The sequence below is a fragment of the Rhinolophus sinicus genome, chromosome 1 (genome assembly GCF_057876585.1).
Source record: "Rhinolophus sinicus isolate RSI-liver-muscle chromosome 1, RSI-T2T, whole genome shotgun sequence".
NCBI lineage: Eukaryota > Metazoa > Chordata > Mammalia > Chiroptera > Rhinolophidae > Rhinolophus > Rhinolophus sinicus.
In genome coordinates, this window is record NC_142501.1 from 211,195,917 (window position 1) to 211,215,785 (window position 19,869).

At 51.9% G+C, this 19,869-nt stretch overlaps 2 protein-coding genes across 5 annotated transcripts in view; both read right to left on the reverse strand.

The window, feature by feature from the left end:
* The window catches only part of CRMP1 (collapsin response mediator protein 1), a 50,781-nt gene extending 43,629 nt beyond the window's left edge, over positions 1–7,152 (reverse strand). The window contains exon 1 of one of the 3 annotated variants that reach the window (XM_074321132.2): positions 6,640–7,152. In XM_074321132.2, coding sequence (XP_074177233.2) covers positions 6,640–7,020 — 381 coding nt within the window. In that variant the 5' untranslated portion in view covers positions 7,021–7,152. Of the gene's footprint in view, positions 1–2,454; positions 3,131–3,369; positions 3,457–6,639 lie in introns of those variants that run through there. The other 2 variants (XM_074321138.2, XM_074321141.2) reach the window with 2 other exon arrangements.
* Positions 7,153–11,758: 4,606 nt separating this feature from the next.
* Positions 11,759–19,869, reverse strand: part of C1H4orf50 (chromosome 1 C4orf50 homolog) — a 100,816-nt gene continuing 92,705 nt past the window's right edge. For both annotated transcript variants that reach the window (XM_088792959.1, XM_088792963.1), the window contains one exon: positions 11,759–17,052. In XM_088792959.1, the coding sequence (XP_088649085.1) occupies positions 16,923–17,052 (130 nt within the window). In that variant the 3' untranslated portion in view covers positions 11,759–16,922. The remainder of the gene's footprint in view (positions 17,053–19,869) is intronic.

Consider the following 19,869-nt stretch of genomic DNA (forward strand, 5'->3'; position numbering starts at 1 on the left):
GGTCCCTACACAGGCCACACACACCATGGCTGCCAACATCATCCTAACGGCCTCTGGGATTTGTTCTAAGACAAGCTGCACGAGGAAGCAGAGGTTGTGTTCCCACGATGCTGACTTTCCCTCAGTTTCTTTGCCTCTGGGCCCCCCTCCTCCATCTCCCTCCCAGGACTAGGTGGTTGTCCCTGCCGTGTCTCCTCCAGCCTCCTGCACTCCCCCGTATAACAGCCCCCACACTTTGTAGCAATTTCAGGCTGAAATGTCAGTCTCTGCTTAACCCTGGGAAGGCAAGGCCAAGCCCTTCTCATGCCCACGTTCCCTTGCACCGAGCATGGTGTCCAGCACAGACCAGGTGCTTTTATTATTATCAACTTACCAAATGAATATCACTGAACAGATTAAGCGTGCAGCATTTGGAAAGCCACAGGCCCACCCACCCATCCATTGAATGGCACTCTTGTTCCTGTCACAACATGTACATTACCAGCAAAAACCCCGAGGAAGCTGAGGGTCCTACAAACACGCTCCATCCAACACCATCCTCTCTGGTTTGTTGTTTCTCCTTTAAGCCACCAATCTTTCTGGATTGGGTGGGCTACGTGGACCAAATGAAACACAAATGCCTCCCTGATCCACAGCCTCTTCCCCAGACCTAGGCATAATTTTCAGCATCTCTCCTCCCCATGCCACTAAAGCTATTGCAATCACTCCATTTAATTCCCTTTCACACATGGGTTGACCACTTGTTTCACACAAAGGACTAAAGCAGAAAGATCAGCCAGCAGTTCTGAAAACTTTACTAGTATGTGCCTAACCCTCACTAAAGTGTTTTCACTCCTGGATGCTCAGGTTTCTTGGAAACTGGGGTCCTGAGAGGGGCACAGACCTGCCATGGGCCACAAAGGGCCCCAGAGCTTCTGACTTATCAGTCACTGTATCATCCCACCTCTATCACCTGCCTCAGTTCTCCCCCCCCACCCCCCGCCCCAGGGGAACAAGGTTAGAAAGTCCCAAGAAAGGGACCTGCTCATCCCAATGTGCCAGACTCTGCTCCCACACTGCCCAGCCTGAGGCAGCCACATTCCTGGCCATCAGTTCTTAGCTAACCACACTGTTCAGATATGGGTCACTTACACCTCCCCGTCTCCATTTCTGAGGGCAGAGATTAAGGATGGTTCAGAGGTAGTCCCCACCCTCAAGAGTCACACCTCTGGATGGGAACTCAGCAAAGGTTGGCTGGCAAGACCTGAAGCTGGGCCACGGAAGGGATTTCTTAGGGAAGACACAGACCAGAGTAGGGAAGGTTGCAGGGCTGTTCCGGGGAGACAGGGGCCCAATTCTTCCCCAACCTTCTCCGCACCTGCACCCCGACCAGTGCTCCAGCCTATGGGAGCTTTACACAGACAAAGCCTCCTTCAAAGATTGTATTGAGAAGACTCAATAAAACAAGATCTGCAATAGGCTGAGCAGGCAGGTGGGAAATGTCAGCTTCCTCCTCTACCTACGGCTGCCCTCTTGCAGGTGCCCTGGGGTCATCCCTGAACATGGATTCTGGGTAAATGAGAAAGCTCACGCATCACCCTGGAGGGAGGATTCCATCAGGCCCAGAACCCCGCCTCCCAGCACCTGGCTGCTCTGGCACCCACCACCCAAGGCTCATGGGTCCACACCCCTCAGGAATGCGTTAGTTTCATTCTGGTGCCAGGCAAGGAATGGGAGCTGAGGCCAGGTTTCCAGACAGCCACGCCCTCAGCTCCCCACCCAGAGACAAAGCATAAGGACCAGGTATTCTTTGTTTCCAGCCAGACAGAGGGACACAGCGAGGGTCACAGCAGACTGCTCAGCCTCAACTACCATCCCCACGGCCCAGTGTTAACCCTTCCCTGGCTACAGCCACCAGTGCCACCCCATTTGGTTATTTTTAGCTGCGGTGAGGAATGGGAGGGGCTGCTCCATCATGGCGCAGTCTCTAGGTCCAGACTTTCATTCCTTCAGTATGGGTTGGGAGTGGGAGTCGGCGGTCGATCTTTCCCCTTTCTCTAACAGGGAAGAAACTCCGCAGCGAGATCCAAGGGCTGGACCTCGTGAAGGCCGCGCTCAGGAGGCTCCAAGGCAGGGGGAGGGGATTCGGACCCCGCGTCCCTCCCTCTTTTGTTCAGCTCTGTATCCTCCCTGTCCACGCCATCCTCTTGCACGTCCCGTGGGGGCGGGGGGGCTGCAAGCCCGCGGGGAGAAGGACCCGAGGCTCCAGCCCCGCCCTGCCAGGCAGGACTCCCCCCACCCCCATTGTCCCCAGAGGCTGGGGGAGGGGGCTGCAATGAGAGACCGGCCCCGCCCCACCCGCCGCGTCGCAGAAAGCCTCGGGGGCCGCCCCTGCAGTCCCCGGCGGATCCGACCCTGGCGGCGACCACCCCCACCCCACAAAGAACAGCAGGGCGGGGCGGGGGCCCGGCTTACCGTGATGTGCGGAATGCTCTTCTTGCCCTGGTAAGACATGGCCCCCTCTGGTGCCCGCGGCCCGGCTGGTGGACCTGTGGGCTGTCTATCGCGCTGTACGGCTGTCTCTGGGTCCCGCTCCCCGCGGGCGCAGTGAAAAACCCCAGGAGGGACGAGAAGAGGGACGGAAGCTCGGCGCTCGCGGCTGCCCACGCACCCGCTGCCCCGGCTCTCGGCCCGCGCGCCGCTGCTCCGGCTGCCAGCACCGCCCGGCTCCGCGAAGGGGGCGGGAGGAGGAGGGAGGGCGAGGGCGGGAGGAGGGTGCTGCAGACAGACAGCTCCTCCCGGCGGCGCGGAGCCGAACTCTATTCGCCCCTCTCGGCTGGAACCAGGAAGCGCTTCTTTTCCGATCCCCACCCCACTCCGCCCCCCGCTCTCCCTCAACCCCCTAGCCTCACCGATCCTCCACCCAGCGCACAGGCCCTCGGCTGGATCCCAGCCTCGCTCTCGCAATGGGGAAGGGTTGGTTTTCAGGGTTCTTTTAAAAGCCAGAGACGGCCTTCGGATGGGCAGCGCCGCAGGTGTGCCGCCCCGCGCCTGGAGCCTCCCAGGACCAGCTGCGTGGGGGCGGGAGTGTGGGCCGGTACCGAGGACCCGCCCAAGCTGCTGCAGCCTTCAGGGCTCTCCACGATCCGGCTCAGAGACCGCCCCCTCCGCTCTCTTCCCCAGACTCTGATTGTCCTTTCCTAAGGCCACTCCCTGAATAACCAAGAACGTCCCCATCTCAGACTCCAAACCTTCATTCAAGCTGTACCCTCTCCGGGAATACCCTACTCCAGACAAAAGCTTACCCATTCTCCCAGACTCATCTTCAATGGCCTCTCCATAATGCCTTTCCCTGCCACCCTCCCCACCCCCATCACGGAGCCAGCCTACCAGAGGTCTCAGCGGGAGTCGCCCTGCCAGACCCAGGGAGTGCAGCAGGGATCCTAAAGACGAGCTCCTCATGAACAGCTGACCTGCTCTACCCTCTGCAGCAGCTCGTCATCACTCAGCACGCCCCTGGCATTGGAGCCACCAGGTCATCCCACAGTCTTTGCCACCAGTGATTGCTTGGAGGGCCAGAGCATTGGCATGAAGGTTCCCACAGCCCCCAGAACAGACTGGGGTACAGGAGGAGGACAGGACATCCTGCCTCCCAGTGGAGAGTGGGCACCAGCCCCAGCAACACATGATCTAGATGTTGCTCCGGGAAAGGTAAACTTAGTGACAGGAGAGGGGAAAAAAGAGTTCAGAGGGAGAAAAGCGGGCAGCCTCAGCAAGCCCCCCCCCCCCCAGCAGTGGACAGTGGACCCAAATCTCCAAGCAGAATAAAACGCTAACCTTCTCTACCGCTCACTTGCTGCCTACAAAATCCAAACCTGCAGGCGCTAAAAAAGATCCGTCTTCTTTACGTCTAAGTTGCCACCCAGAGGGAGGGTGTGCTAGGCATGGTGAAGCTCCCCACCACACAGATTGGGGCCAGAAGCCCTTACCTCCACCACCACCTGAAGGCCAGTCCTCCAGTCCAGTGCAGGAGGCCAGAGGCGCCTTGGCCTTAAAATGGACATAGGGCTGTAGGTTCACATGGTAGAAGCAGCTTAGTATTCTAGGAACACTAGGCTATAATTTTCCCATTTTACAGGTGGGAAATTGAGGCTTACAGAGGTAAAATGATATCTCAGGTGCAAAGCATATTCCCTGCAGCAAACAGTATCTGGAAGCCAGGTGTCTGCACCCCTTGTCTACAGCACATTCACTCCCCTACACATTCATTCATCCTGGGCTCTGAGCTGGGTCCTAAATCCTTGTTGATGACCGGAAATTGCCAGTGAGGACACTCTCCCTCCCCCCTGACACCTACACTCCCTTCTTCCGGGTTGTTAAGTCCTAGGTCCAAAGCGTCAGGGCGTCCCCAGTGGTCTGTCTGGCCAGGGAAGCTGGAAGGCTGGGGACAAAACCACGTGTGTACCGGGGGAGGGGCACCGGCCCGCGATTGGCCAAACAGACCGCTGCTTCCAAGCAGACTTCCCGGGTACAAAGCCCCGCAGTCGCTCAGCCTTGGGCCTCGGAAACCGGTGCGCCTGCGCCGCAGACACCCCTCCTTCCTCCCTCGGAAAGAGCTTTATGGGCGTTGAGAGGGGAGGGGGGAGGCCCCCGGCACCCTCTGCAAAGCGCAGGAGCAACTAGACGCGCCCCGGAACCCCAGCCCCTAGGTCGCTCCGTCCGCAGAAAGTAAAACACTCCCCACAGGGAGACCTCGCGGTCCTCGTCTCCACAGTCCCAAACCTCGAATGTTTCCGGACACCTCTGCGCGCCAGAGGCTCCGCCTTTTGTCCACTCCCGGAGAAGCCAAGGAGAAAAGGCAGAGAAGGCCAGAGGGATGCGAGGAAGGAGGAGTGGGAGAGGCTCCGGAGCCCCGGGGCGATGCCGACCAGCTCCAGACAGCTCCCGCCCTGCACAAAAGGCCCTCGCCTCTCTGATACGCCACTGTATCCGGACGTTGGGGGGCCGGGAGAAGAATGCCACCCCCATTTCACGTATGGAGAAGCTGAGGTTCAAGAGGGAGAGTGCCTTAGCTGAAAACCAGTGTTCCCTGGTGCTGGGCCTGGCTTCTCCGTCCGTGACCCTGAAGCCTCTCCCTGTTGGGCTCGGAAGCCTGGCTCCCCAGCGAGATCGGCCACCAAAGAAGCGAGGTCGGCTGGGGGAGATAAAGTAAGGGTAGAAAAAAGGAGACCGGACGCTCTCATATCTCGTTCCCTCCCCGCTCCGCCCCCCACTGTAGACCTTGCCCTCGCGGGGCATCGGGTTCAGGACCATGGAGAGTTCCCGAGTTATGGGGACAGAAAGCCGCCTGAGGGACAGAGGCGACAGGGACAGAGGAGACTTACTACTGCATCAAAGCAGCCACAGGCCAGCCTACCCCCACTCATCCAGGAAGCCCTCTCAGATTTCTATCCAGATCAAGCTCTGCTTCCTCCTGGCCCACTTATGCCTCCCATAGCATTTAAGGGGAGATGGGTTAATAAAAATAATAAAACTCAACAACGACCATTTATTGAATGCTCACTACCTACTGACATTAACTGATTTAGTTCTCACAGTGAATCTGTTGCCAAACCTGGCCTGGGGTGGGGCTGGGGTGCTGAGCCAGGATCCCAGCACCGACCAGGGGTGTGGGACCTGAGCAGTGCCCAGACATCTACTTCTGGGCTAAGCCCACAGGCTCACGAGCCCTTGAGAGCTCCAACTTCTGTTTTGCAGGCACCTGGCCCTGACCCTAACCTATACATCCCAAAGCTGTGCCCTCTATCCATCCATCTGCCCCAGTTCCCTGGCGACCTCCAGCTCAAGGGAGAAGAGCCACAGGGCCCAAGGCCTGGATTTACCTCTCCTTGATGCTTCCACACTGGGGGTGGGGGTGGGGGTGGCTTCAAGTCTAGGAAAGCTAGCGACCCGGGTTCAAAACCCCACTCTGCCTGCAGCTTGCCTTGTGAAGTGAGTACACCGGAGTCGTGCTGTGGGACTCAGGTGGGGCCCCTGAAGATGCCGGTGCTGGGGATAGCAGTTCCCATTTCTATCTGCACCACGATCTAAATCTTTAACCAAATCCTTCCCCGAGAAAGTACAGAGGGAGCACTCAGAAGAGGCTTCTTCCAGCTTTGAGTGGTGTGACCACAGGCATATCACTGAACCTATCCCAGCGCCTGCACATAGTAGGTGTTCTGTAGTTATTGAGTGAATGACTAAATGAATGGATGGATGCCGAAAGGAACTGCCCTCTTTCTCCATAAAGCGGCGAATGAGGATCCCTGATTAAATTCATCCCAGAGGTCGCTTCGCGTTTTATGGATCCATGTGGTGGCTTAGCCAACTTACTTCCCCTCTCAGAACCTCGCTCTCCCTTTCTGCAGAAGAGGAGGGAGGACTGGACCTCGAAGGACCTTTTGTAGCCTCGTAAACTCTGCTGGTCAGTCCTGACCGAGTCGCACAACCTCTCCTAACCTCCAGTACGATGGAGTGGGGGAGGGGCCTTCCGTAGCTCTCCCAGGCCCGGGGGCAGCGGCCCCAGCACCCCCACCGCGGCACTGCCCTCCAGCGACCCCACGCCCAGCAGCCCCGAGGTCCCCGCCCCCTTCGTCCGGCCCACGATCGCCCCGAGGGTACCTGGCCATTGTCCCGGCCGAGTGGTAGGTCGCGGGGCGCTGGGCAGCGGATGCGCAGCGCGGGCGGCCGCTCGTCGCGCTCTCCCGGAGAGCTGACTGCCGAGCCCGAGGGCTCGCTCACGTCGCTGGCCGTGTCCTCGCTGCCGCCGGGGCCCGGCAGGCCGACGGCGTCCAGACGGCCAGCACTGCGCGGCGTGCGCGCCGAGCCACGGCGGCCCACGCTGTACGCGTCGAAGTCGATGGTCTTGTTCTCGTAGGCGCCCTCCACCGCGGCGAACATGCCGCCGTACTTCTGGCGCGGGGTCTGCGCCGCGCTGCCCGGCCGCGCCAGGTACACGGGCAGGTCGTCCTCCGTGTTCCACGCGCGCCGCCGGTCCGCCATACCGGTCCGAGGCCGGCCGCCAGTCTGCGCTCCAGCCCGCCCGCGGTCCTGGCCACAGCAGTACGCCGCGCTCCGCGCTGGGTGCGGGCCCGCGGCGGCCCAGGCACGACTGCGGCCCGGGGCGAGGCGGGGCGGGGCGGGGCGCGCGGCGGGGCGGGGCAGGGGCGGGGCCGGGGCGGGGCCTCCTAGCGGCTGGCGGCGAGCGCTGCGGCTGGCTACAAAGGACCAGGAGGCGGGGACCACGGCGGAGGCGGGGAGGGCCGGTGACGTGCTCGAGCCGCAGCGCCGAGGGCGGGCAGCCGAACCGCAGTGCCCTCGCCGCACCCCAACTCCCCGCACGCAGGCCGAGAGCCGGGCTCAAGGGATGGGTGCCGCGTGTATTCACACGCACACACGTACACACTCCGAGGCACACACAGGTTGGTACTAGCACACCAGACAATTACGCCATACAAACACGTGAAAGATGCACAAACATCCTGGCACACATTCTCCCAAACACACAGGCTCGTTCACACACATCGTAGACAATTTTGCACACGCATACATGCTTGCACATATCCCGAGTCTATTAACACACACATATATATACACACACCCAAAAATTCTCAGTCACCCAACCCCACGCGTACACAGCATCACACCGAGATTGACTGCACAGCTGGGGAGACACCCACACATTGGACACAGCATTCATTCACTCAGCGCTGTTGTTCAGTGACCATTCACTCGTGCCTAGCACTTTTTCCTTGCTGGGGGAAGGCACTGTGAACAAAATAGACCAAGCCCTGCCCTCTGGGAACTGACATTCTAACGAGGGACACACACACACACACACACACACACACACACACACACACGCTGGGCAGTGCTAAATGCCAGGAAGGATGAAACAGCAAGGTAAGAAGAACATGCAAGGACCACAGTCACTCACACGAGGGAAATACACTCTTGCACTCAAACCAGTGACTCACAAACGTATATGATGTTCACTCCTGCAACACCACACAACAAAGAGATTTTCGCACCCTCATGCCAAAGGCAAACTCACAAAGTGAGTCCACACACATAAGCCCCAATAGGACACCCGCACACAGATCCACACCAGAAATAAGGGAAGTCGAGAGCTATAATAGAAACACTCCAGAAGAAGACACACAGAGATAACTCACCACATGCAGTGCTGTCAGTCACCCAGACAAATATTCCCCATTCTAGGGGTCACTTTCCATGACCCCCCTGATATACTGGTAGCCTACCCTCACTGAGCCAGGAGCTTGCAGCTTGCTTCCTCTGACTAGGGCCAGGATAGAGGGTACTGTGGCCTGAGGTCTCTGCTGGGGTTCCCCTCAACCCCCCTTCAAGGCCAGGAGCAGTGTGCGTCTCTTAGACACCATCCCTCCTTTTTCCATGATTATTATCGAACAGAGGATCCTAAGAGTTTCCAGGGACCTGGTGGTCCCAGGTGCTCTTTCTGGAGGGGCAGAATCGCCAGCTGCCAAACCCCTCTGCAGCGCGTCCAGACGCGCAGCGTCAGGGTCTGGGTGGGGACCACAGCCCGAGCATGGCTGCGCCCAACCCCCCACCCCAGCACCACGTGCTGGGAGCTGTCCCTTCAGCACCAGTCCTCATAACCTCTGGGAGTCCCAGACAGACAGCAGGATTCACATTATCCTTCCCGTGACTGCTGGGACCCATGCACTGAAGACTCTGGGGACACTGGCTCCATGGTCTCAGCTGACACCCCTCCCCCTACATTTACTGTCTTTTAACCCTAGAGCGAGCTGGTCTGTGCAGTAAGTAGGTAGTATTACCTCCCCACTGGGCAGATGAAGAAACAGGAAGGGGGAAATGAAGCAGCTGCCTAATGCCTCACATCTCACTGCTGTGCATCCAGGCCTGGAGCACAGTGGGCATTTAGTGAAAGTCCCTTTTCTGTGCTTGAGACACAAAGTAGTGCTGGGAACACACAGATTAATATTTATAAAGTCCCTGCCTTCAAGAAGTCTGTATTATAGTAGGGGAGAGAGAGCTAAACGTAAATAAGAACAGAGAATATCACCACCACCATCCCTGCCTCCATCCACTCTTTTATTAATACCTATCCCATCCCCCATGCTGGCCTCCTTTCTTCTGTCCCTGGGCACCCTGCACAGATTTGTCACAGATGGTCCTCTTGAGATCTGCAGGACTCTAGGTTGCATTGTTGCAAGTGTTTTAAGCTTTTCAGTACAAACTTCTGTCCTGCAAAATACTGATCCCAGCACAGTCCAGGCAAGGAAATTCTATACTGAAGACCACACAGAGACTTCTAGAGCGCCACAAATATCCGTAGTGACTAAATCCACAGAAAAATCAGAGAATCCAAGAATATGAGTTCAGCAGAACTTTCGAGGTCAATTCTCATTCTGTCTGCCTGAATCTGCTCTCAACATCTCGAGGGGATTGTATCTCGGGCTTTGTTAAAATACCGCTGGTGATACAGAACTCACTACTTTCCAAGAAAACCCTTTCCATTGCGAGAAAGGGCTAGGCCTTTTGTCAAGACCAGGAGGGAGTGACACAACGGAGGAGGAGAGAAAGAGTTGTCTTTATGCAGAAGCAAAAAAAGGATAATAGTTCCCACTTATAGAGAGCTTACTATATGTCGTGGACCCCTGTAGGTACTTGACATATATAGTAACACTTTTAAGCTTCACAGCGACCTTTGAGGTAGGTACCGTTTTATCTTCATTTTACAGATGAGGAAACTGAGGCTCAGAGAGATGAGTAACTTGCCCAGGGTCACAGCTAGTAAATGATGCCATTTGAGGATTTAAAAGCAGTACTGTGGTCCCAGAGTCTGCATCTTAACCCAAGAAGCTCGGCTGAAGAGCTTCCATTGGGAGGAAGGAGGTAAGGGAATGGACTGGTGTAGTCAAAAGAGTCTAGATTTTTTAGATAGAATCCCATTCTCCATGCAACTTCGGACAATTAACCATCCAGCATTCATCCAATACACATTTTGGTCACCTAGTGTATCACAGATTTTATATTACACCTCATCACACCTCTCTTCTCCTAGAAAGGAGAGGATCTGACTTTTATCAAGCGCCTACCGTAGGTAAGTGTCTTTGCACACATGGTTAATTTCTGACACACATTACGTTCTGCTTTCAGCAGGCCCATGTGGCAAACAATGCCACCTCTGTTTTCCGGCTGGAGTGCAGATGACAAACCTCAAACCCACTGCTCAGTTGGAAGTGACAGGAACTGACCTGCGGGGATTCCACCCAGGTTTATCTGAGTCCTTTCTACAACATCTCCTCATTGCAAGGCCAGCAACTCAAGGGTAGCAGAGAAAAGGAGGCAGGAAACAAAGCTGGGAGTAGAAGTTAGAAAACGTGCCCACCAGCCTGCATGGAGACTGAGGGCAGCAGTGTCTGGCAGAGGCCAGCAGAAAAAAAAGTCCAGGAAACCTGAGCAAATCCTACTCAGTCCAGCGGATGGCTGTGACCTTCCCACCCTGTTCTCCAACTGCTTCTCTCAGTTCTCCAGGAAGGGAGTAAATTAGAGCATGACATTTGGTGAAGGACAGGCCAGGAGCTCATCCTGTCAGACCATGAAGATTTCCAGGGTGATGGCAGAGGGCAGAGAGGGACACGTCAAGTGGCCGAAGGACAGACCACTCAGCCCTAATCCACATTCTCTATCAGGGGTTTATTTGGGAGGGGGAGAGGGAGGGCAAACAACACAAAATATTTTTTAGAAATACATCAGTTGTAAAAAGAATGTTTTCCAAAAGTGAGGGAAAGGGAATTGTAGATTATTGTTAGGAGTGTAATACTCTTAGCAAATCTGTGAGGCAAGTAACAGATTATTGCACTCATTTTTGGGTATAAAAAGAGCATCAGAGAAGTTAAGCAAGCTGCCTGAAGTTATAGGGCCAGCAAGTGGCAGAGATACAGGTCACATTCAAGCCTGTTTGATTCTAAAACGTCTGCTTTTGTCTGCTGCCTCCAAATCAGTTCATAGGTAATTGTGGGGGACCAAATAATGCCCCCTTCCCAAAGATGGCCACTTCCCAATCCCCGGAACCTGTGTATATGTTACCTTCCATGGCAAAAGGGGAATGAACAGATGTGATAAAGTTAAGGATCTTGAGAAGGGGTGGTTATCCTGGATTATGCAGCTTGGCCTAAAGCCACCACAAGGGTCCTTTATAAGTGACAGAGGGAAGCAGAAGGGTCAGTCAGAGGACATGTGACACCAGAAGTAGGTGTCAGAAGCACAGAGAGATTTGAAGATGCTACACTGTTGACTTTGAAGATGGAGGAAGTGACCATGAGCCAAAGAATGCAAACACCTTCTAGAAGCTAGAAAAGGCAAGGAACAAGTTCTCCCCTAGAGTCTCTGGAAAAATGAATGCAGTCTTACCAACACCCTGCTTTTAGCCTAGTGAGAGCCATTCTGGACTTCCAGAACTGTAAGGTGATACAATACATGTGTTGCTTTAAGGCCCTAGGTTCATAGTAAATAATTTGTTCCGGCAACAATGGTAAACTAATGCAGGCATATAATGGATCATACAGGAAATCACTTCGTTATTTGTACAATGGATTGACTTCTGAAAAGATCATTTATTCCCCACCAAAAATCAGGAGTCTTGGATTTGTTGCCTTTTTGTATTGTGCCAGGGTCTACAACACGTTGTCACGAACCATCAGTAGGTTAAACATTCAAAAGAGGAAAAAAAAACTTTGTGATAAAAAGCATACATTTTAATCTACAAAATTACACATTTAACTAACATAGAAAAATACATCTTGGTAACAAGAGAAAATGTCAGTCTGTTTTACATGAGACTGAGCAATCGCTACACATCTTGAAACCCCAGAAGGAGTACTAAGCCCAGTCAACATGGCTGGGAAGCTGATGAGTGCCTCCAAGGACAGATTGCTCATTTCACTGTAAGCAGGGTTTGGGTGACAGCCCCTGTTCCAGCACCCAAGGAAGGGTCCTGCTGAAGAACATGCAAAAGGAAGGGGGTCCGCTCAAGTGGCCACATCCCTCCCACGGGAACCAGGACTTCTAAGTGAGGGGAGGGGCCGAACTCCACCGCGAACATTCTGCCCCTCGTGTTGATCAATGGAGACATATGATATAGGAGTCCTTTTAGATTCATACAATAGCAAGGTGTAGAGTTATTGTGCATTTGGGATCCAGTGGGAACATACATAGTTTCCAAACTGATGTCTGTGCTTTACAGCTTTCATGTGACATCTGTCCAGGCTTCAACCTAAAAGAGGGAGGAGACCAGGGAGGTTCTGCCAAAGGGAACTCGCAAGCCTTATCCATCACCTTTGCCAGTGACACCCAAGTCCCTTCCCCACCTCTCCATCAAATGTTGGTTGTGCAAACCTGAACTTTGGGAGACCGTCTTACTTATCACCAACTCAGGTCGCTGGCGCATGCCCCACCATGGCACTGAAATGCACCTGGGCATTTTCAAAGAGTTGGGGGGGGGGTTCCCAACATCACAGAGCACTAATATGTGCTGAGTGCTTTATGAAACACGCTATCTCATTAATGTCCACGCCTTCCCTGACCTTTCCATAGAGGACACTGAGACTAAGACAGGTGAGTGTGCTGTTCCACGTGAGCACAACCAGCTGGTGGCAGAGTCATAGTTCAAACCCACTGTAAACTGACCCATAACTCATCTTCCACTCTCTGTTAGAGGCAGAACTCATCCTCACCCCAGTGAAAAGTCTAATGGTTAATAGCTATAACATTGCTGTGTAGATATTTATTGCCCCAATGACTTTTAATGACACATTGACAAACACTGTATTATATTACTTTAAAAAGAAAATACTGATACCAAGTTTATAGCAAGTGTTCAACCATTTTGAACCATCCTATTCTTTTGTCTTTCTCTTCCCTTGTTTTATCATCGTATAAAGGTGTCATCTGTCTACCTTGGGGTATAGCCTGATGACGTTTTTCAAAGACCAAAAAAAAAAAAATGGTGTTGGAGCAAACCTGATGTTGATGGTGTCACTTCTCCCATTAGTCTTTCCATGACTCTGTGTAATACATTTACGCCAAGGATGCAGAAGTCAGATTTGGATGGCAGCAGTGCTTGCTGAAACAGGAGTAGGATTTAGGGGAAAATCAAACGGGATAAAGAAAGCCCAATCCTTCCATCCTAAGCCCACTGACTTCTAAAAAGCAGTTTTAGGTCCCAGGCATGCACCATCTTTTTCTAGAAATTCTCATAACACATGAAAGAGGACTAAATACATCAACAAACCCCAGGGGTTTCTCCCTCCTCCTCTGCCTCCTGAAGCCACCAGGGACTTTCCAAAGAATTTGTTTCAAAGCCAGGTAGGAACATGGTTGGCCATTGCTGCAAATGCCAAATAGAAATCTGCTTCTATGTGCTTACACACTGATAAATGTATGTATCATAGTGGACTTAGAATATCTGTTTCTGAAAGATTTGAGGATGCATGCAGCTGAACCCAAGATGTCCACTTCATGTGCCTATTACATGGCCCAGTGACTTTCGTGTCACTGCCCTGAGATCAGCCACCACGAGCTCGGCATCCAGGTCCTGGCACAGTGCAGCTGAGTCCCACAGCGTATCATGCATTTCGTTTTCATAAGGACCATTAGCTGCTTAAAAGGGCCTCTGAAGGAGAGTTTACAAAGCCGATTCATGATCAAAAATATTTCAAAGATGAGAAGTTTCCTCGTGCCACTCCTGAATACACATTTCTTTCCCAGGAGGAACAAAAACAAACGTGAGTCCAACGTGGAAGGACCGCACCGCAGCATCTGAGAATTCAATTAACACAGGGGGTGGGAGAGCTGGAAAGCGCTGTGAGACTATAGTGTGAGGGTTCACCACCTGGATGCCCATTAGAATGACTGGGGGGCTTTTAAAGCCCCCTTGCCTGGGCCCCACCCAAGACAACCTGATTTAAGGGGCCTGGAGTGGGGCCTGGCTTTGGTTGGTTTTTTTTTTAATATATTTTTTAAACTTTTATTTATTATTTAAGTGTTTTTCCAGGACCCATCAGCTCCAAGTCACACAGTTATTTCAATCTAGTTGTGGAGGGCGCAGCTCACAGTGGCCCATGTGGGGATCGAACCGGCAACCTTGTTGTTAAGAGTTCGCACTCTAACCAACTGAGCTGACCAGCCACCTCCTGGCTTTGGTTTTCTAAAGAGCTCTGCAGGTGAGTGCAATGTGCAAACAGAGTGAAAAATCACCACTAGGACAGAGTGCAACCTTTACAGCCTACAAATGGCCTAGAGGGGAGAGTGGCAGAGCTCATGCTACACACACACCCCCACTGCTCCCCCCAGCCCAGAGCCCCTTCCCCTGCAAGGCACTGTCTGAATAGAGAAAAAAAAGGTTGACTATCTAAACCATGTCAGAAATGTCTAGCACCCTGTTCTCAGAAGTTGACTGAGTTCTCAAGAAGTTTTGCATTCCAGACCTGGAATTTCACCCTGGAATTAAACAAGAGCTGTGATCTCTTAGCAGAAGCGCACCAGCCTGAAGGTAAAAAGCACCACCCCCTCCAGTTTGTGAAGTTTATTCACGACAGTGCTGAGTAACACAGATAGTAAGACAGGAACCCATCTTTTAAAGGATTTGGGTTCCCACTCCTCTGCGATGATGGGTAACTGAACTCATCCAGGAATCTCATCGCAAAGCAATTGGTAAGCTGTTGATCAGCTTGGCTGCCGAATTTGACACTGGGAAACTAGGGTACTGGAGGCTGTGGAGGGCTGGACGGAAACCGCAGTCATCTCAGCCATGCCAAGAACGAGGGGAGTCTCCCTGATAGCTTGGGACTCAGGGCTTCCCAGGGGGAAATGGGGGCATGGAGAGGATTCCTTGATCTAATTCCTGTTGCTAAGTGATGCCATGTGGATTGTAACCTATTAGAAAATGAATTGTATCAGACCCAGATCTAGAATGCCAAATCAGAAGAGTGTGCCTTGTGGTTCGGTGGCAGAACCCTCCATGAATGATATCAGAACCAGATTCAGTCCCAACTGCCATCAAGAGACTGTGTGACTGTGCGTGAGCCACTTAACCTCTCTGGGCGTCAGTTTCCCCACCTGTAAAATGGGGAAAGGCCGGGGTGTTTATCCTAGCCAAAGTCTCCAGCTTTAATGAAAGATGCTTCTGGATCTGTTGTCTTAATGACCGTGCCACTGGCCTGCTTGGGAAGGGCAGTGGCTTGACCACTCTGAGTGAGCACGCGGGGTGGTGCTGCCCACCTTGGGCTGCAGAAGCGTCAGACCACACTGCCTGTGTGTCAGCCTGTCGCACCTCTGGCAAACCTATTTTAAGAACACTGCCTGGCAGTTCGTGGGGAAATGTTGCCATGCCAACTCGCGGGCTGTTGCTAATCATAACCTATGAGTGCGCAGTACAACCATCTGACAGGCAATTCTTTTCTTCCTTAGCCTGAGTCCTTTTCCAAATTGTCATAAGACAGACCACCTTGTTCAGAACGACACACAGTAGGTGCATAATAGATATGCATTGAATCGGGGACATGGATAAAGCATATGCATAGCACTGCAGTCTGCGGAGGCTTTCCCAGTCAGTTTACCGTTAATGCTCACAGCAGGTGCTGAGGCAGGTATTTTATTACCCCTTTACCAGGTGAGTAAACTGAGGAGGGGAAGCGACTTGCCCATGGTGTCAGAGCTAAGAAGTTGCACAGCCTAACTTCAGCCCAGTGATTCTGGTTTAGACCCTAATCTCTCTCTCCCATACCAGCTGGTCTCTCAGCTCTCTAGCCTATGAAAGTCAAATCCAGTATATTTATGCAGAACGTAAGAGTTTACAAAGTGCTTTTCCAGTCACATTTACATTTCATCCAAAGCCTGAAGGTAAAGCTGCAGGGCTCTGCCAAGGGCCACACCCGGCCTCCCCCAGGGATGCCTCACTGGCCTGAAAGTGGCTCCGAGGTCTCCCTTGAGGACTCTGGACAGGGCGGTGGTAACAGAAGCACCACAAGTAGGCAGAAATACCAGTGGAGAGCAATGGTCAGGGGCCCAGGAGAAGCACGCCACCCGGGGTTGGCAGAAGAACAGGCAGGGCCCAGATACAGAGGCAACTCACATCCAGCAACAGAGAACAGCCTTGGAGTGAAGCCAGGGAGATGGATGGTGGTGCTGGTTGCACAGAAATGTGAATATACTTAATGCCACTGACCTGGGCATTTAAAAATGATTAAGATGGTAAATTTGACGTTATGCGTGTTTTACGATTTTTAAAAAAGTAAGCCCAACAACACGTTTGTACCCAAGGACCACCTGTGTACCTGCTGTGGTCTAGAAACTCTCTGAGCTCTGTCCCATGGGCAGACAGGCTCTACAATATCAAGACGGCTGCTAAGATTTTTAAAACCATTATCCTGCCATGCCTCACATTACCCCTCCTGGGCGGCAGCTACGAGTACAGTACGTGTAATGGGTCCTTCTGGTAGAGTGTGCTCCTGAGCGACGGTCGATATCGTGAAAGAGAGACGATGGATTCACACTTTACAAGCAACAGCGATCCCAGACATGTGGGAAGCACCTGACAGTGTCCGGGGCACTTCTGCAGCCCTGAGCTCATTGCGTTGTCAGAACAAAACTGTCAAGTAGGCGTTAGGACCCTCAAACAGGTGCAGAAGTGGAAGTTCAAGAACGTGAGTAATGTGTGCAAAGTGCCACAGCTGAGGAGTGACGGAGCCAGCCAGGGCCTTGCGACTCCAGCCCCGGGTTCCTTCCGCCACCTCATGCCAGTACACACAGGCTTCTGACAGTCTACAGCCATCTCTCGGGCCGCGCAGTTGGTGTTAGCGTAGAGACGTCCCCATGAATGACTTAAGATAGAAAGATGGTCATTTGGCTGGTAACTCAGCTTCCTGGAAGGGATCGCAAATCGTGGGGCCACCTCTGTTCCGTGGCTCATTTGGGAGGGATGTAAACATGTTCCAGCTGGATGGGCTCGCCTCTGTGCTGTCTTCTTTCCTGCAACAACAAAAGCAAGGAGGTGAGTTCTTAAAGGGCACATACCAAGCAGTGTGGTCTCTCCATGAAGCCATCCATCGCACAGAGCTTTGGGATGTGGGAGGCCCTCTGTCATCTCTAAATGCGGTGGGCTTAAATCTGATAGCTACGTCCCATTTATCAGCTGCTCTCTCTAGAAAAGAATCTCAGCTTAGAATTCATAGACAATGTTCCCTTTATTTTGGGTGCTTTTGAACGCTGAGACAGTATGGAAATTTTATGTGAAGAAGCATTCGTGTATATTTGTGCAGAGAGGGTTTCTAGCTTGTATGAGGCTCTCAGAGGGCCAATGGCCAAAAGAAGGCTAAGAACAACTGATCCAAAGGAAGAGAGTGCTTGAGGTTCTCAGGGATGTGTATTTTCAGTTATCCATTCAACAAAAGCTATCGGGCACCTCCTATATGTCAGGTTCAGTGCTAGGCACTGGGGTTACAGTGTGTGTCCTTGTGAGATTACAGTGTGATTGAGGAGGCAGGATAATCTAGGAATCACAAAGTACATGTCATGTCTTGGGTGTAACTGTGAAGAAGGAGGGCAGAGTGAGACAACTGCAGGGGTCCAGGAAGTAACAATCAAGGCGAGGGTAGCAGGAGTGTGTGGGGGGAGGCCCTTGCCAGTGAATGGATGCAGCCTGCGCAAAGGTCCTGCAGAGAGGGGTTAGGAGCACAAAAGCCAGTGTGTAGCGAGCAGAGAAGCTGTGTAGACAGCAGGGCAGAGGATGAGGCTGGGAAGCTGTGCAGTGTCGCAGGTGCTAGGATGGAGGGAAATAAGGAGGCTCCAGTGCAGTGCCAGAACATGGTAAGGGCTCAATTAATGAAGACTGTAAGGAAGGAAAACAATGAAGGAGGTGGAGGTGGAAGACTGCCTGAAGATGGAGATATCTGAATGGAGTCTTACAGATGAAAAGGAGTTTTCTGGGCAGAAACAGCTTGGGCAGAAGCCAAGAGGTGTGAGAGTACTTGGGCTGGGAGTGGCTTAGCAAAGCAGTTTGCCAGGAGGAGCCTTCATGGGTTCTGCTAGATCAGTAAATGTATTGCACAATCTGACAGTGTACAGAAGGGGACCCCAGAAATATTAAAACCCTAAACAGAGAGCAGCATCCCTTTGCAGTTGCACTGTCACCCCCATAACTGATTTCACCAAGTTGGGCTTTGGAGCAATGCTGAGGGTCTCCAGAGATGGAAAACAATGGCTCACACACAGCTCATGGCCACGTCCGTGATAAGGATGTTGGCGAGGATGCCAACCACTACATCACCCCATGCGCCCCGATATTGAGTAAATAAAGTCAGATCTCACTTCGTTTATTTGTTTGTGTAGGTGTTTTTTAAGTCTAGTTTTCAAAACTGTATTTACATATATCTTGTAAGCTGCTTTCAATCCTTTTATTTGAAGGACATAAACAAGACAAAAATAAATCTAATTTTAATCCTCAGTGCTTATCGTACCATTGTTACCCAAACTTTACTCTATATCAGAATCACTTGGAGAACTTAGGAATTCAGATTCCTGGGCTCATTCCCAGATTTATGGAATCAGTACCCAGGAGGTCAATCTCAGAAATCTGTGTTTTCAATAAACTCAATGTTCATGCATGAATCTGGGTAATTCTTATGCATTAAGCTCATGCATGAAGTACCTCATATCTGAGTTCCGCTGCTGCATTGGGCGATGTTCAGTCTGAGAACAACGCAAAAGAAGTCAATTCATTTTTACTGGAATCAGGTGAGTGATACCAAACACAGAAATCGTCATCCCTTGCCTACATCATGCACGAGGCTGGTGCCCACATCCTTGTATCGGTCTTGCATTTATCAAGACATTAGCGTAACAACTCTTTCATAGAGGGCTCACCTCTATGACCCATGTGAGTCACTCACAGATGATAATTCCTGATAAAGTTACATTTTAAATATTATAACAGTACAAATATACTCAACTCCTGAGAGATGGTCAGCAGAGATAATAAATAGAGAAATCACTACAAGGGGATTACATGTAACAGAAATTCTAAAAAGACTTTAAAATAAGAATGCTAACAATATTCATGTATCTATTCTGTAACTGAAAAATAGACTAACTATTGTAAGACCTCAATGGACAGGCTAAACAATAGGTTAGATGCAGATGAAGAGAGTTTACATGAACTGGAAGACAGATCTGAAGAAATCACCCAGGATTCCGCAGAGAAAGATAAAGTGGTGAAGGAGCAAGGGGAGGTTACTCTAGATTGACTGGTTAGCAATGGCCTCTTTTGAGGAGGTGATATTTGAGCTAAGACCCAAATGACAAGAAAAATCCAGCACAGAAAGAAATGGAAGTCAAGTGTCCTAGGTATAAGGGGGAGACGTGCAGAAGGCTTAAGTGGGAACAAGCTTGGATGAACAGTTTGGAATGTTTGGAGAACAGGAAGCAGACCACTGTAGTTCCAGCATGTGAGAAGCCACCATGAGGAAGAGGATAGTGTGAGCCTGTGTGGAGTCAATGAGTGGACTTCAGCTCAGAAAGTGGTGGTTAGCAGGAGGCATCTTTCAGCTGAGGGTAAAGAAGAACTTTGAACAGTGAGAGCTAGCCATTCACTCACACACTCACTCATTCATTTGTTTGCTCCTTCATTCACTTATTTGCTCATTGTTAAGTACCTACTAAGCACTGTGCAAGTACCTACTAAGTGCTGTGCTCCAGGTTATGGAGAATGTTGAAATGAATAAAACACAGGCATTTTGTCCTCAAGGGCCTCACAGTTGAGGGAGTGACACCGACAGGTAAACAGTAACA